The sequence below is a fragment of the Patella vulgata genome, chromosome 2 (assembly GCF_932274485.2).
Source record: "Patella vulgata chromosome 2, xgPatVulg1.2, whole genome shotgun sequence".
In the NCBI taxonomy this organism is placed as follows: domain Eukaryota; kingdom Metazoa; phylum Mollusca; class Gastropoda; family Patellidae; genus Patella; species Patella vulgata.
Genome location: NC_065880.2, coordinates 24309704 through 24326735, shown reverse-complemented (window position 1 = coordinate 24326735; position 17032 = coordinate 24309704). Strand labels below are relative to the sequence as shown.

Genomic DNA, 17032 nt, shown 5'->3' with positions numbered 1-17032 from the left:
GTGTTCACAAGCTAAAAACGTGATTTTTCATCAGGGGCAGACAGGGGCGATGACAATATACGTCCACATAAAAATATAGATATGGGCCATGAAGAGAGAAATTTTACAATAAAAAAAAAATATAAAGAGTGTTGAATATTGAACTGGCAATGCAATCAAATGGATTTTCTGAAATGGCATTATTAAATTAATTTCATCGATTCGACATCTTGTTTTAGGATTAGTTACATCCCTTAGACTTCGTTTATGATAATGTAAAAGACCAGATAATCTACCCAATGACCTATTATTCTCAAATGTTCACAATGCATCCAGACTAATACTTCTGGATCACAGTTTTAACTTCCACTCAACACAAACAAGATTAACATATGGTATAATTTTTATTACAATAAATTGCTCAAGTGTAGGATTCTTTAGCAATGGGAGGAAACCGGAGGACACAGAGAAAACCCATGAGATTAGGAAAACGACAACACTCCTTGTCACATACGTACAAGCTTAGGATCACAACCACACTCCTTGACTCAATAACAAGACCACTAACTCTACACACACCCCCACCTCCAAACCACTGCACACTTGTGTTTACAAGCCAGCATTAAAACAATGAAAGTATAGAATTATTCAGTATAAATGAAATGAAATGGTGTTTAACGTCCTTCTGTTCTGCTCCGACTGAGCTAATGAAGACGGGCATACACCATACAGTGTGCTATGAGGATAATTTTGCCTGGGCAGCGGTACTACAGCCTACTCATGTCGAATTCCAACTGCCAAGGGATCTTTTACGTGCATGCCAATGCATACACGGGACCTCTGTTTTTCATCTCATCCGAATGACTAGACAGCTGTCCTTGCCAGGTCCACTGTCCGGCACCACTGACCAGGGGGAAACCACGTCGGAAAATCTCGAAACTTTCTTGGCCAATGCAGGGATCAAACATGCGACCTCCAGGCTAGTGATCCAGCATCTTACCCACTTAGCCACCGTGGCAACCTTTTCAGTATAAAGATGCTCAAGACAATTATAGGACAATTTATAACAACAAAAGAAATAAAGGAATGGAATGTGCCTTATATTATAATCAATAAACATGTATGGTAGTACAGAACACTACCAGACAGTGTGTGAATTGGGAAATCAATTGGAATGAATGTGTGTATAATGGGAATTTAACAGTCTCACAGAATAATGAATGATTAATAGGTGTAGAATTTTGTCAATATACCAGATTAATAATAATAAAAATACATTTCTAAATAAACCAATTAACTCTGCATTTATCATAAAATTCTGAACATACCTTTACATTGACCAAATGTTATTGGTAAAGAGTTTTGTCATTAAAACAGATTGATCAAATAAAAACAGGTTGTTTTAATAAATCTTTTCATGTTTTTCATCAAATTCTGAATAAGTAACTTTATGTTGGTCAAATGTGAAAGATACATAATTTTGTCAGTAAAACTAATTGCTCTAAAAAAGATAGATTTTTTTAAAAATAAACCTTTATTTTTATAAAATTCAGAAAATAAGTATTTGTAAATTCAGAACATAAGAATTTGTAAATTCAGAATATAAGTATTTGTAAGTAAGAGCTAAATCTGCCTATTGCATGACTACCTTTTGGCCTCAAATGTATGTAAATTATTAATTAGACATTTATTCTAGTAGTAGTCAAATATTGAATGCTAAATTCAATTATTTATCATTTACAAAACCTGGTGATCTTAAAGATACTGATTAAAGGACAATATTGGTGCCAGTCATTATCACATATGTGATAGAGCTGGTTAAACACATTCCAAACATAATTTTAACACAGAGATCATTGCTACGATAGCTGAGTAACACAGGTTTTCTGAATCGGAAGTGACGAACGCCAAAGGAAAACACGAGTCATCTCACTATATAACTGTCTGATGTGACGAGTGCTAACGGATATAGGGCGAATTTCTGCTCACTGATAATTCCTTCGAAGACCAAAAGTTGTTGTGTGATCAATGACAAACTATTCTCACTTTCATAAACACATTGCTTCTAGTTCTATATGCATGTGTTAATCAATAATTTATCCCTGGGCACTGTAATCATATTCTGTTTTTATGCAAGGAATTACAAACAGAACCAATTCAAAAAGAAGACCTACTGCAATCAAAAACTGGATTCTGATCAATGGTGATGAATAATTAAAAGACATTTGAACTCGACTTAAAATCGATTGTAATTTTTTAAAGTTATGATTCTAGGAATGACACCTTACTGTATAGTAACTAAATATAAAGGCAAAGTTTCTCAGTTATTTGGTTTTTTATCTACCGTTAAGAGATCAAATATTGAATATTATCAACTGACTCTCTAACCTGGTATCCAAACATCATTTTACTGTTATTTTCCTATGTACTAGTCGCAATCTGAATTTGGCACCGTTTTGAATTTTTTTTACATTACCATGAATCAGGCACATTGCTCTTTCAGCTCATACTGCACAACAATCTACCAAATAGTGTGTGATATATATTGGAAAATACTGATTGTTGTGGTATACCATGTAAACACCAAAATATATGAATTTTACAGTAAATATTACCTACCTGTATCAAACTTAAAATCTTTTCCTGAACTACTTGAGGGGGGTCATTTTTCGGTCCGATTATTTTAATAAGTTCATGGAGAAAATCTTTATGTGCCACTTGAAGATGAAATCGTTTTTCACAATTTTTAACACAGGTTTCTAAACACTACAAATGAAATAAATAGTCTTTCAGTTATCAAAAATCCACAAAAATTCAATACCTTCATTTTATTTTTTCTGTAATAACGATATTTAAAATTAAAAAAAAGAATATTGAAATTTTCTCCATCATTTAACATCCCAAGAGTGTCACAGACATCTATAAATGGTCACAGCTTACCGTTAAAGTGTACATTACTGCTGTATAGTTTTTGCCAACATTCTGTGTTAATCGTTTTCTAATAGCTTTAATTGCATCCTTAGGACTAGAAATGACATAAAATGAAGAACCATATATCAACACATCAAATTATATTATTCATCACAAAGGTTGCAGATTTAACAGGGTACTGTTGATAAATGTGTTGATGTATTCAAATTAAATGCTACAACTACACCTCAAAATACTAAATACCAGCGGTTCGAAATTCAAAAGTCATCACTAGACTTGCTTAATAAGTTAAGTAATTCATTTAAGGAATACCACAGTTCAAATGTTTGAGTGGCTTAATAACTTTATTGGACTACGAAAAAGGTTTGTAACAGTCTTTTAGTATTTACACTGAATTGACCTGTTTCAATAATTAAAATGTTTCTGAAATTCTCCTTTAATAAACTATAGTAGTACACCTCACTTGTAAAAATATTTCATTTATAAGATTATGTATGTAATGAAATAAAACAAAATATAATCTGATATTATCAAAATATAAATAACTTACCCTTCATCAGTTTCATTAATGAGGTCACATATTTCCATGAAAAGTCCCCAATTCTCTGATGCTTGACTGCCATCAGTTGATTTTTCTAAAATATAATTTTTGAAAATATATAAGTATGATATTGATATTCCACAATACTCCACATGCTGTATCTTTAATATCCAATAAAAAAAGAAGTTCTGAATCAAGAAACATAAGCACTTAATTTATAAACTGCAGTGCCTAATGACATAATTTAAAGGTTCTAAACCACTTCTGTGTACATGTGTTATTTCAATTAATGAAGCTCTACACCATTTAAATACAATGAAATTTACATTTTTCTTTTTTTAAAATCCAAACGGCAATACTGTATTCCGGAAAACACTGGAAAACAACAGGAAAACACCATTTTATACTGAATACCGGAAAACACCGGAAAAACACTAAATACGTGAAAACACACTAAATACCAGAAAATACCCTAAATAGGTAACCCGGAGACTACCACTCTAATAGGTATCCGGGAGCCTGGTCCTCTGTGTGCCTGGGTTAGGGTTAGGGTTAGTTTTCCAGTTTATAGTATAGCCCTTCTCCGGGTTACCTATTTAGGGTGGTTCCGGTATTTAGGGTGGTTTCCGGTATTTAGGGTGGTTTCCGGTGTTTTCGGTATTCAGTATAACATGGTGTTTTCCGGTATATAGTATAGCCCAAATCCAAATCAAAAAGATTTAGTCATTTTAAGCATTTCTTTTTAAAAAATCCAAATCAAAAAGGTTTAGTTATTTTAAGATAGATGACCCAATTCGCAATATTTTCATTGGTTTAAATATTATCTTTTTAGAAATATAGTACGGAATAATTGTCAATCACAACTATATGTGAAATTAATTGTTTCCATACTTTTTTCAATTCACATCCATCAATGATGTCAATATGGAATATTCTATAAAATAAAATTGACAGAAAAAAAAAATATCATCGATGAGAGTTCAAGTAACACAATCAAAAACTGTAAAACAAGAAATTAATGTGGGAAAAGAAATTAACATGTTAAATGTAACACATCATCGTTCGTATCATTTCAGATCTGTAACATAAGAAAATAAAGTACAGAGTCTTCTAAGTTACATGTAGACTAAAAGAATCAGTGTTGATATCATACTGTAGATTACTCCCTCCTGTATCAAATCAATAAATAATAATCACGGGAGTTTAATGTAGATGTAGTAAGTCAGCTTCAATAGTCAATTTAAAGAAATGTGTCATTAATTTCATACTAAATTTATGTGGAACAGAGTTTGAAAAATAATATAAAATTAATTGCAAAGTTACCGGTTAGAAATGGCAAGGCCCTAAAACAAAATAAATAATTTGTTTAAACAAAATAAATAATTTGTTTAAACAAAATAAATAATTTGTTTAAACAAAATAAATAATTTGTTTAAACAAAATAAATAATTTGTTTAAACAAAATAAATAATTTGTTTAAACAAAATAAATAATTTGTTTAAACAAAATAAATAATTTGTTTAAACAAAATAAATAATTTGTTTAAACAAAATAAATAATTTGTTTAAACAAAATAAATAATTTGTTTAAACAAAATAAATAATTTGTTTAAACAAAATAAATAATTTGTTTAAACAAAATAAATAATTTGTTTAAACAAAATAAATAATTTGTTTAAACAAAATAAATAATTTGTTTAAACAAAATAAATAATTTGTTTAAACAAAATAAATAATTCCTTAATGTTTTTCATCAAATTCTTAATAAGTAAGTATCTTTATGTTGGTCAAATGTGAATGGTACATAGTTTTGTCAGTAAAACTAATTGCTATAAACGACAGATTTTTTAGAAAATAAACCTTTATTTTATAAAATTCAGAATTATAAGTATTTGTAAGTAACTGTACCAGTTTAAACGGAATAATTATATAAGAGTGGAATTGTGCACGAAAAATTATATAATGCGGACATTTCTTGTATTTCTTGATAGTTTGACATCTCATAATTAGGGTAATGGGACAACACAATCAAAAAAATGTTAAAAGTTACGCCACTATATGTGGCACACTTTAAACCATTAGATGATGGACCAATCAGTGTAATCGTTAACATGCCTGCTGTTAAATCATAGTATTAAAAAGATGTTAATCAGTAAGTAGTTATGAACGATTTAATTTAATTGCAAGACCTGTTGCATCTATAACCATATAATGCCAATAATATATTAGATTAAAGATAACAAAACATGGAATAATAGTAATAGTTATTCAGCTTGATATTGCCATTTATATAGAGCCTCGTTTGACATGGTGACTATGCGGCGGTGGCCAAACTGTGTCGCCTACTGAGCCCAAAAGTTGAAGACTGGGTGGCAACATACATACGTTTTGAAAATCGCTGACAAGGTTTTTCCCATGTGCCAAGCATGTCTGAGGCTGATAATCTGTCATGTCCCTGGCTTGAAACCATACGTAATACTATTTCATGATGCGTAGGTTTACAAAATCGTCTTTCTGATTGTTTTATGGGTATATTTCTATCTGCGGGTCAGCTGCAGCAGTGTTTTCATCTCGATTTTACAGGGTATTAATCAATCCATGGTTTAATGAGATGCCAAAACTAATAGTGTATCAAATCTCCGAAACTATTTTTTAAGTGCTCAGAAATAGAGTCTAAGGGAGTCAATTTTCAAAATTTTCTGGGGCGGGGAGCCCCCGGACCCCCCCGCACGGGATCACACCTGCGGTTAGCTACGAGAACGTAGCTAAAAACGTTGAGATATACTGATGTGTTTGTTGGATGACTTTAGTTCCAAGTGGCAAACTCAATTTCTTTATTAATGCATGTAACATCTTTAAAATAGATAAGTTTATGATATTATGATTAATTAAACTTACAGAGGCCAATGTAGTGGCACAACTGTCGCCTAACTCCAAATATTCGCGTTTAAATTAATGAAGCGTTGTTTTTGTCTGACATTTCACCGCCATCGAAATTCATTCATAGTTACTGTGCTTTCGATTGTCCTTTTGATTGGCTGTTATAAAAGCCTTATATTTAGCCCCGCCTTCATGATGACAGCGTATCGTTTAAAAAGATGGCGGTCTTAGTAACGGCTCAACGCCTAGATTTTAAAAACGACGATTTGTACACGTTTCAGGTAGGATTATATGCTTAATTGTAGTTGGGTGTTGTAGAAATATTATAAATAACAATAATCAATCGTTGTTTTGATTAAAACTATTATCAATTTTGTTTAAAAATGCCGGGTGTGAATCGCTCCCGGAGCTGCAACGTTATAGGTAATGGGCTCATGTGTTATCTCGAAACACGGAGGGTTGAGAGATTAAGGTTTGTTATCTAACCTGCGGTGTGCTCGTGGGCCAGACATTGCCGCGCTCGACTATATCCTTAGACGAGGCTCTGCATTTATATCAAAAGAAATATGAGGCAGTGCATCCAACTTTAAATTGTGAACAGAACCGTCACAATATCAAAGATCAAAATTAAAGACTACAGGATATACATGTATAAGCTTAGCTACATGTATACTGCCTGTTGGCTTTAAAGCATGTGTCTTGGATAAAACAACCATTTTATGATTGACGTTGGATTTTGAAGTTGTTAGCTGTCAACAAGTTTACATACAAAGTGCAAAGCTGTTTTTAAAAGAAATAAGTCACTTTCACTTTTCTTATCACTTTGTTAGACAATTGTAATTGAGGACAGAATAATGACACTATCTGTATCATTCAGTAAAATTAGTATTAATATAGACGAAGCTCTAAAGCACCGCGCAAAGCGCGGTGCTTGAGCAAAGCTCTTTTCCGGTAACACAGGAGCGTAATTGAAAATGTCACCCACAGACTGTTGATTAAAAAAAAATTCAGCCGGAACCGGATACACTGGGCAAAACAGGCAATGCGCATGTCAACTTACCAAATCTCGCCCAAGCGAGATCACGTAACTAACAAAAATAATTCTATCCACCAAATCTCGCCCAAGCGAGATTACGCACCTCATAGAACTATTTCTATGACGCGTCTAATCAATGACGTCACATATTTTTTACGTCAATGAAAATAATTCTCACAATTTTTTGTTCTTTTTTAAAAAACAAAATTAATGTATAAAATTTAGATCTCAATAAAAACTAAATTATTTAATATTTTTTGTATCACTTGAGAAAATTAATTATGAAGGAAGGTTTTATATTTAACAATAATCAGCTTCGCTCTACTCAGGCAATGCCTGTTACATAATAACATATTATTAATGACAATGTGACATTCAATGTCTTAGACTTAGACTGTCACTGAGCCATTTAACGCTTTTGCTGTTCAGCAATAAATATGGACTCAACAGACAGTAGTCAACAGCATAATCCAACCCCAACATAGTTAAAATTTCAACAATATTCTGAATATATTCAATCAAGAGACCGAAAAATAAAAGTAAAAAAGTGTGTCAATTAGATAAGACCTATAAATAAACAAGCCTATTACTATTATTATATCATTTTTTGTTGTCAACATAAATTTTGACCCAGGCAAAAGTTGAGTCAGTGTTAACAGTAGGCTACTACTGTTATTCATTCAGTCCATTTCATTTCAAATGTTTACATATATTTAAAAGTATAGGCTAATTAAGAGTAAACATAATGTCATTAACGTAATAACACACCAATCATTTGTCCAACTTGGGTGGCAAACGGATTTCCATGACCAAAGAGAGCCGCCATCTTGACAAAAGTTGATTATTTTTCTCGGGATTTTCCACTTCCGGTTCGGTCCGTTCTTTCTAGAAATATTTTTTAAAATGTGTCGACAAGATTATTTTTTACTTTTGTAAGATTTCTTTTCCAATTTCTAGTTATTTTATCATCTAAATTATTGTTATGAAAATAAAACAAAAAACATTGTCGTAAGCATTTTCTGCTGTCCGACCGGAAGTTTACTTATCCATAGCGACGTGATGCCATCTCTTTCATCTTTGCTGGTAATTTGAAGAAATTTGGTATTTATTACAGAAGAAATATTTTAGTTTTTTTTTAAGAGCAATTATTTATCAAAGGTAACACAATTGTAGTTTATAATTATAGCATTTCAAACTTTTAAAAGGTAGAAATCTCTAATGATTATTTAGACGAAGAATCGTTTGCAAAAAGGTGAAAAATTGAGTTTCACTGCACATCCACATGATTGACAGTCAGTGCTGATGATTACCCAATTTCAGAATCTATTATCATAAGACTACCGGGTGGCTTTGGTCGGCCACTGAAAGTCAACCTGTATGAAATGTTACAAAACTTCTGCTGAGATAGGTGGATTTCAATGACTACCCCCCACCCAATGTCACCGTCGGCGTCAGTCCGCTGAGACGTACCATTTTTAAGGCATTGCCATACCTATTCTTTTACAGTTTACATAATAATAATAATAATAATATATTCCCTGCCATTTTCTCAAGTCTAAGAGCAAAATGACAATGACTGGATAATTTTGATCATCCGAAATTAGCATAAATTTAAAATATTATTGGATTTATAACGTAGACAGGATAAAAGATTTTAATTTGTTGTCAAAAATTTATTTTGAGTTGATCTAGATCTTTTAGTATTACAATTAACAATTTGCATAATTTTAACTTTTTTGTAAACAGCTATTTTGAGGATTGCGAATAACTGCTAATTCTATTTTATAAACAGATCATTCGGGCAGTAAAACAATTGCTTCAGTAGCTTTTTATTTAATTTCTGTTGCAGCAAAAATGAGTCGTCTGTATGACACTGTGGAGCCGTCTGTTATAGATGAGGATATGTTACAAAGAGCTGTTGAGGAACAGGGTCCTAAAGAAGAGGCTGGAAAGCTGGCTAAAGCTGAAGGCATTGACTTCAATGATGTAACAAACTTGAGGCTGGACTTCAAAAGTGTGTGATGTGCAATAAAATGCAAACATTATTTTTTATTTTTGAAAAAAATTAAATTGTATCTGATGTGGACTAATAACAGCTGATGCTAATGTTAGGTCAAATGTATTTTTTATATCTTGGATGAGATGCTATGCAGTTGATTGCTAAATTATTTTAATCAAGCCTGCTATTAGCAAACAGACTTTTTGAGCAGATCCATAAAGGGGTGCAGTGTACAAAGCTCTTAGTCTATAGTAACCTTTATAGTGCACCCTTCTCTTTTTCTTGGTACACGCTTACTCAATATAATATGATTTTTATAGGCCTACCTCTAGTAATACTATAAACACTGATATTTTGTTCTTGTCTATGTTACAGATATTTTGAAGATAGATAATCTGTGGGAATTTACTAATCTGGTAAAACTACAATTAGATAACAATATTATAGAGAGAATAGAAGGAATGGAACTATTGGTCAATTTAGTGTGGTTAGGTATGAAGATATTTGTTTCTTTTTAACTAGTTTTAATTAAAATGAAAAAATCTTCTTTCAAAAAATGAAAAAAACATTGGTTTGATTTGAATATCGGAGAATGTTTTCCAAAGTCAACAGTTTAGTTTGCCAATAATTGGTGAAAAATCCCCCTCCCCACCGGCAAGATTATAGTAAGTGGAAACAACTGCATCTGCTTGGCCATAAAGGATTACTTTTGAAAAAATATCGGTTTGATTTGTATGTTAGAAATATTACAAGAAATGTTTCAATGGTCTGTTTTTTGGGTTCGGCAATAACAAGCAAAACATTGTCCCTACTCCCACCAGATTAAGTTGAAACATCTACATCTGTTTGGAGATACAAGACTATTTTTGAACGAATGTGTTATTCAGAAGTAAATTTTCACCTGTATATTCTATGGTATGGTATATATATTATTCTAAAAATAACTAAAACTAAAACATGTATTTTGTTCATAGTACATTTCAGTTCGTTTGAATTCCAATCAAATACATTTAATTTTTTCATAGGTAGAGAAAAATAAAATATTTTGACCATTGGCATAAAAGGTAGTGGGAATCCTCATTGATCACATGACTAGATGTGATTGTTTGTTAATAAATCCTTGAGTGGCATTTAGTAATTGAGCATAATAAAAACACGACACAAATTATATGGACGACAACAATCATTGTTTTCTATATAATAAATTGTTCTTTTTTTTATCTGTTGACCAAATTCTTGATCTAGAATTACATGAATTACCCTTATAGTAATTATAAAATATGTTGCCCATATTTATTTCAGATCTGTCATTTAACAACATTGAAGTTATTGAAGGATTGGGAACTCTAACAAAACTGCAAGATCTAACTGTTTATAATAATCGTATATCCCGTATTGAAAATATGGATAATTTAAAAGATTTACAAGTTCTCTCTATAGGCAATAATCAACTCACAGAATTGGAAAATGTAAGTTGATAAAGTTATTTGTAAAACATTCCTGTTGATAAATACATGTAGGAACCCATATGTAATGACATACCAACCTATACATCAAATTGTAGTGATGATGATGATACTGACTTTATGAAAATAAAAGCAACCATTAAGAACAAAATAAAAGTTAAATATAGTTACATCATTCAAAGTTCACTTATGTGACCTGTGACATGCTCGCAAACTGGTCAGGTCTATTTGAAGTGGAGGTAATCAAATTGGAGATATTTATTGAAACTCTTTTATTATAAATTTACAGTTGGTCTATCTCAGAAAATTCAAGAAACTGAAGACACTAAATGCTACTGGAAATCCATTTTGCGAAAATGTGGAGACATACAAACAATATGTAGTTGCATATTTATCACATCTAGAGTTTTTAGACTACAGATTAATAGATGAACAGTCTGTAAGTGTTACAATATATGTTCTTTTATGCTTTACATCGGGGATGCTGCTCTGCCTGTATGTAAAGTTTACATGCAAACACAAATAGTTTTAAAAATAATTTCATGTTCATCTAGCAAAGTTTCCTGCACATATGTCACAGAACATCAAACAAATACCAACATATTGTTTATTTAAAGAGGAAAATCTGTCTATTAAAGTATTTACAGGTCTTTTTTAATAAATTATTATTTAGTTGTTTATTCAGATGACAAGCCTATAATCTAGAATACTGGATAGCAAGGATATTGAATGGATAAGAACACACACACACACCATTTGATAATTTAATGTTAAAATGGATATCACTACTTTGTCTTATCCTAGCAATGGTGCTAGACATTTGAGACTATCTTGTCAAAACTTCAAACACTCATAACTTTGCTCATGATAAGGTAATTTGACTGAAATTTTCAATATATTCATTTTTCAGTATCTTTATTATTTTGAACTGTTATAACATGAATGTCTGGCACTTTTTTTTTTCTATAGAAAGTGGCAGCAAAAGAAAAATATGCAATGCCTATAGATGAAATTATTCATAATGAAGAAGCTGAAGAAAGAAAACAACAAGAAAATGAAATTAAACAAAAGGAACTTCAAATTCATACAGTATGTGTACAATTAAAATTGATGAACTTATGAACCGTTCAAAAGGGGTGTCAGCATTTGGACGTTCAGTTTGAATTCAATAACTTTTTTTTTTTTTGCTTTCACCTATTGATTTTAAATTTTAGTATATTTTTTTATGGCTTACCTTATAAGGAAAAGTATCTAGTCGTTCAGACAGTACGAAAAACTGAGATCCCTTGTGTATACTTTGGCATGCATGTAAAAGAACTCATGGCAGTTGGAATTCGAGGAAGAATAGGCAGAAATGCCACTATTCATGCTAAATTTCCCTCATAGGACGCCGCATGGAGTACGCTTATCTTCATTTTATTTGAAAACTTGTTTAATACAGAGCTACAATGAATTAGGTCCAATCTAGTGTTATACCTGCCATTGATTCTGAAGTGCTCATTAAGATAGGAATACTCATTATAAAAATCTGTTAATATTTTATAGAAAGCGTATGTGGAATATTTGGATGGTAGCAGTCTGTTTGATAGTATGTATGCTGAAGATTCAGATGGCCAGAGATTAAATGAAATGCCGGGCGTGGATGAATTACTTGCAGGATATCCTTTTTGACTTTTAAAAAAATTTGGTATAATGTGGCATTGGCTTTAATAATGAAGTCAGGATCAAATCATTGAAAAAAAACCAAAAAGAAAGCTAATTACAAAATTGTATATATCATGAAGTCTAAAGAGGCAATAACCTTTGTTTGTGAGATACATTGAGTAGGTTGATCCAAACCAAAATAATTTTCTAAAGCAAGATCCAAGTCTACAAAATTTAATTGGAGATGAAAGAGTAGATAACACTACTGAATTGCCACAGTACACCATTAATTTCTTAATACAATACTCGTCTTTTTCCCAAAATTTCCAAAATACTTTCTACCACAAATGAAACAAGTGGCAACCGCTGGCTCAAAAGCATATATGAGGTTCCCCATAGAAATCTTTAGATATGCAAACTGGAAGTAGCATATTAGTAAACATGCAACTGTCCACCCTACATTTCAACATATAACCAATCTCTTAACTCTGTTATCCTTCTGCCTCAAAATCATGAATATTCACCAAAACCTTGCACAAAATATGCATTCAAACCATTTTCTTTGATTCTACACACAGTGGGAAAAGGGAAAGAAAGGCAAAAAAAAACAGAATTGCATTCATGATTACATTCATTGTAACCAGGTGTAGGAATGTAATGGTACCCTAGTATTTAACTTAGAAACACTCTTGGCTACACCATAATTTATTGGGTAGTTGTAATGTGATTATTGTAGATTTTTCAAAGAATTTGAGGTGAGGTGCTACTCCTGAAAAAAAAAAATTCTGAAGATTAAAGGGGAGATAACCCATCTGTTAGGTGTTCATCTTCCACCCACCACCAAATAACAGAATTTCAATGAGACATTCAACAATATTCTGTAGTAAAATGTGATTGTAAAATTGTGTTATTTTTCCTTGACTCTCATCACATTTAAAGAGAAGTTTCTTGGGGTTTGTCAAAAGATTTTTGAATATGGTTTATCAGAGAATGAAAAAAGACAAGCAGAAGTCAATCAATTCTGGGAATGTGTAGAAGAGGCCAAAACTGAAAATAAAGAAGCTGGCATGAAAATTATTGGAGCATTTTTTGAAGAGAGGAAAAGGGTAAACAGATTTTTTTTTTCATATTATATTTATGAATGGTTGTATCACCATACTTAAACTTTCATTTTTTGATGGTTTTAATTGAGGTTATATAAATTGTTATTCAAACTGCAATAAGACTGGTACAACCACTGTACACCATTCAGAAATTGTTTGTTTTTCTCAAATTTTATTACATCCTGGTTGTGGTATTATATGGTTGCTTTTGGAAAGTTCTTGTTTGACGGTGTGCGGTTTCTGTTTCTAATTTTGGGGTAATACAGAAATCTGTTTTCTGGGTTTTTTTATTTTGAAGCAATGTGCGCCCATCTTTATGAATAAGAAACACCTACTAATGTTTTCATCTCGAAACCATTAAAATCCAGTCCGAGGTTTAACTTACACATGGGGGATTGGGTGGCCGAATGGTTAGCACGTGCGTGCTGTATCAAAAAGCCTGTCATTGAGTCAACTGGCATGGTTTCGAATCCCCGGTTGTACGTGACAAGGAGTAGGGTCGCCTGTCCAACCTCGTGGGTTTTCTCCGGGTCCTCCGGTTTCCTCCCACTGCTAAAGACCCCTACGTGGAAGCGAATTATTGAAATAAAATTAAACCATATGTTAGTCCCGAAATGACCCAGTTTGTGTCGAGTGGACGTTAGACCCCATTTCTCTCTCTCTCTTTAACTTACACACTTTTTAATTGTCAACCAAAAGAGTAGCATGAATTTTTCAACTGGAAATTCTGGCATATAGGTCTACGTCGTGGAAATTGTATGAAACATAGGTTAGATTGAAATTAATTCAAATTGCCAATAACTGTCACAATTTAGCATTGTTATCTACTGTTTTACAGGTATTAGCAGAGTTAGGTACTATCACCGATAACCAAGTTATAGATGATAAAATAGAGGCATATCAGTCTCAGATCAATGAATTATGGGATAAATTAATGAGTCTGGAATTACAATTAGTTGATCAACTTGAGGTATGTAAATATTCCTTTATTCTTAATTAATCATTACAGATCTATTTATGAATTTTAGGAGTATCCATGTTCTGTTGTTGGTTTCAGATCACCAGTCATTGCAAATACAGGTGTTTCAGAATCAGATAGGTAACTTGATCTTCCACAAGGGAATACAAATAACAGTTTTTATAGGATTTTTACTCAGAAAGTTATATCGAATTAAAATATCCACTGGAAAAGCCGATGAAGCAGGAGCTTATTTATAGCATCTGAATGCATTCAGAATGTTTGGACATTTTCAGTTCTTCACATCATTTTAAATTTACAATGGAATTGGACCATTTTTTTTTTTTTTTTTACCTGATATTCACCTTATCAATATTGGATCCAAAATCTCTCACATGACAATCAGCGGCTTTACATAAACACAGGGTTCACTCCCGGTTATTGGCTGAGAAAGTTCCGGTGTGGTTTCCACTTGTCAGTGGTGCATGATGGACAGCTGTCTAGTTGTTTGGATGGTACGAAAAACCAAGGTCCTTTGTACACATTGGGGTGCACATCAAAGATCCCTTGGCAGTTGGAATTCGATATAAGAGTACGTCTTAGTGCCGCTGTCGGGCAAAATTTCCCTCATAGCACACTGTATATGGCGTATGCCTGTCTTCATTAGTCCGTTCGGAGCAGAACAGTAGGACATTAAACCCCATTTCATTTCATTTCCTAAACACACTATTTTTTTGCTATTTAATTACAGGCTGATTTATGTTACACAAGTTTAGTTAATTTATCTATTTGATTTTATAGGATGTTATCAAGGATTTTGAAAGAAACATGCAGGAAATGGTGTCTACGTTTTTGGAGAATGTTAAAGGTCACCTAACACAATGTAGAGACCTAGAAAATATGCATCATGAGAGAATGATGGAGATATCTATTGTTACATTAGAGAAAGTGATCAAGAATGAATTAGATGACGAAATAACAGAAGAATTGAGAATGGTATAAAATATTTTCATTTTTAATGACATGAGGGTCAAATGCTGTTGATTTTTTACTAGGACATTTAGTGACTTTAGCGTGTTTAGATATGTTTCCTGAAACACCCAACGTTGTCAAATTGTACCAGTTACAAAAAAAGTAGAGGACTTTAAACAAGGCTTATGTAGACCTACTCTGCTGTAAATTCTTATGGCACTTTGTAAGCAGTGCTTTTTCACTCCCTATACAGATAGGAAGCCACAGCAGTTTGGTTAGTCGGGATTTATCAGTCTGGTTTCCCTTAAATTGTGGTACAGGAGGGAGGCCCTCGCAATGCATCTAGTCGTTCGAACAGGACGAAAACCAGGGTTTCTTATATTCCATTGGCAGCATGTTGAAGTTCCCATGACAGCTACAAATCGAAATGAATAATTGGACATAGCATTGCTATCAGGGTAAACTTGCCCGCACAGCATATGTCTGTCTTCCTTAGTCCAGTTGATGCAGAAAAGTGAGATATTAGATCTCTTTATTTTCTATGCAGATACTACTCCTGAGATAATTTTGGAATTTCACAGTAAATATATACACTCCCTATCTTCATTAATGTTTTAAGTATTACACAAATGTTCAATTGCTTTACAGTTGTTTGTTGACAAAGATACAATCATTGGTGCTGTTTCTTCATCACACGACCTTCATTTACTCAAAATAGACAATAAAGAAGATGACATTGAGACACGTATTAAAAACTGGTTGAGTGCAATGATGGAGAAAATCCGAAACGAGGAAGAAATTAAACGAAATCGGGTTCGTGTTGTAGAAATAAATCATCAAATTGATCATTTTAAAGAAGAGATTGATAACTTAGATTTCTTACAAGGACCTTAAACGTTATCGTAAAAATTCATCCAAGGAAACACAAAGAGTGATGTTAAAGATGCATTATGTACGATTTAGAGAGAGTTGGCTGTTCTTGCAATAATAGTTCAAAATAGATCACGAAACATGAATATATGGAAAATTTCAGTTTTATTTGGAGCGAAGTTATGAGTATTATTGTACATTTAGATCTATTTAAAGAAATTGTTTTTCTTGTTGAATTGGGATAAAAACTTTTAAAATATGTGATATGTAAGTAAATTGTAAATTCACAACCCTTTTTTAAGGTTTTACCTATCTTGTGATTTTAGTTTCTTTCACTCCATTGTTATGTTGTGTAATATCGTTTAATTTTTTTAGTGATGTTAAAAAGAAAGTGTAAATATTGTACATATAAGGTTGATAAAACGTATTTATTATATGTATGTCCATGTGATATTAAACACATTATTGAAATAAATATTATCTAATGTCATTACAATGTTCTATGAATCTTTGCAATGGATTAATACATCCAAAAATATAATTCAGGATATATTTTAGTTTCAATTGAAATTATTTTTATTCAAATCAAATCTATAGATTTGTCTAACTTCGGTACATTTTTTAATCATAATTTAATTGGCAGTGCTCAAACAA

At 32.1% G+C, this 17032-nt stretch overlaps 2 protein-coding genes across 7 annotated transcripts in view; one reads left to right on the top strand and one right to left on the bottom strand.

The window, feature by feature from the left end:
• LOC126810783 (TOM1-like protein 2) overlaps nucleotides 1–8235 on the bottom strand; it is a 35233-nt gene extending 26998 nt beyond the window's left edge. For all 6 annotated transcript variants that reach the window (XM_050536051.1, XM_050536052.1, XM_050536055.1 and 3 more), the window contains exons 1-4: nucleotides 8135–8235; nucleotides 3461–3545; nucleotides 2920–3004; nucleotides 2599–2745 (exon numbers count right to left, since the gene is read on the bottom strand). In XM_050536051.1, coding sequence (XP_050392008.1) covers nucleotides 2599–2745; nucleotides 2920–3004; nucleotides 3461–3545; nucleotides 8135–8192 — 375 coding nt within the window. In that variant the 5' untranslated portion in view covers nucleotides 8193–8235. The remainder of the gene's footprint in view (nucleotides 1–2598; nucleotides 2746–2919; nucleotides 3005–3460; nucleotides 3546–8134) is intronic.
• Nucleotides 8236–8397: 162 nt separating this feature from the next.
• On the top strand, nucleotides 8398–17031 carry LOC126810785 (dynein regulatory complex subunit 3). Its single transcript, XM_056098642.1, has 11 exons — nucleotides 8398–8524; nucleotides 9216–9380; nucleotides 9741–9857; nucleotides 10668–10834; nucleotides 11121–11270; nucleotides 11801–11920; nucleotides 12377–12491; nucleotides 13409–13581; nucleotides 14417–14548; nucleotides 15338–15532; nucleotides 16157–17031. Exons 2-11 carry the CDS (start codon nucleotides 9221–9223, stop codon nucleotides 16400–16402), a joined length of 1575 nt encoding a protein of 524 aa, XP_055954617.1. The 5' UTR covers nucleotides 8398–8524; nucleotides 9216–9220; the 3' UTR covers nucleotides 16403–17031.
• Nucleotide 17032: the final 1 nt, after the last annotated feature.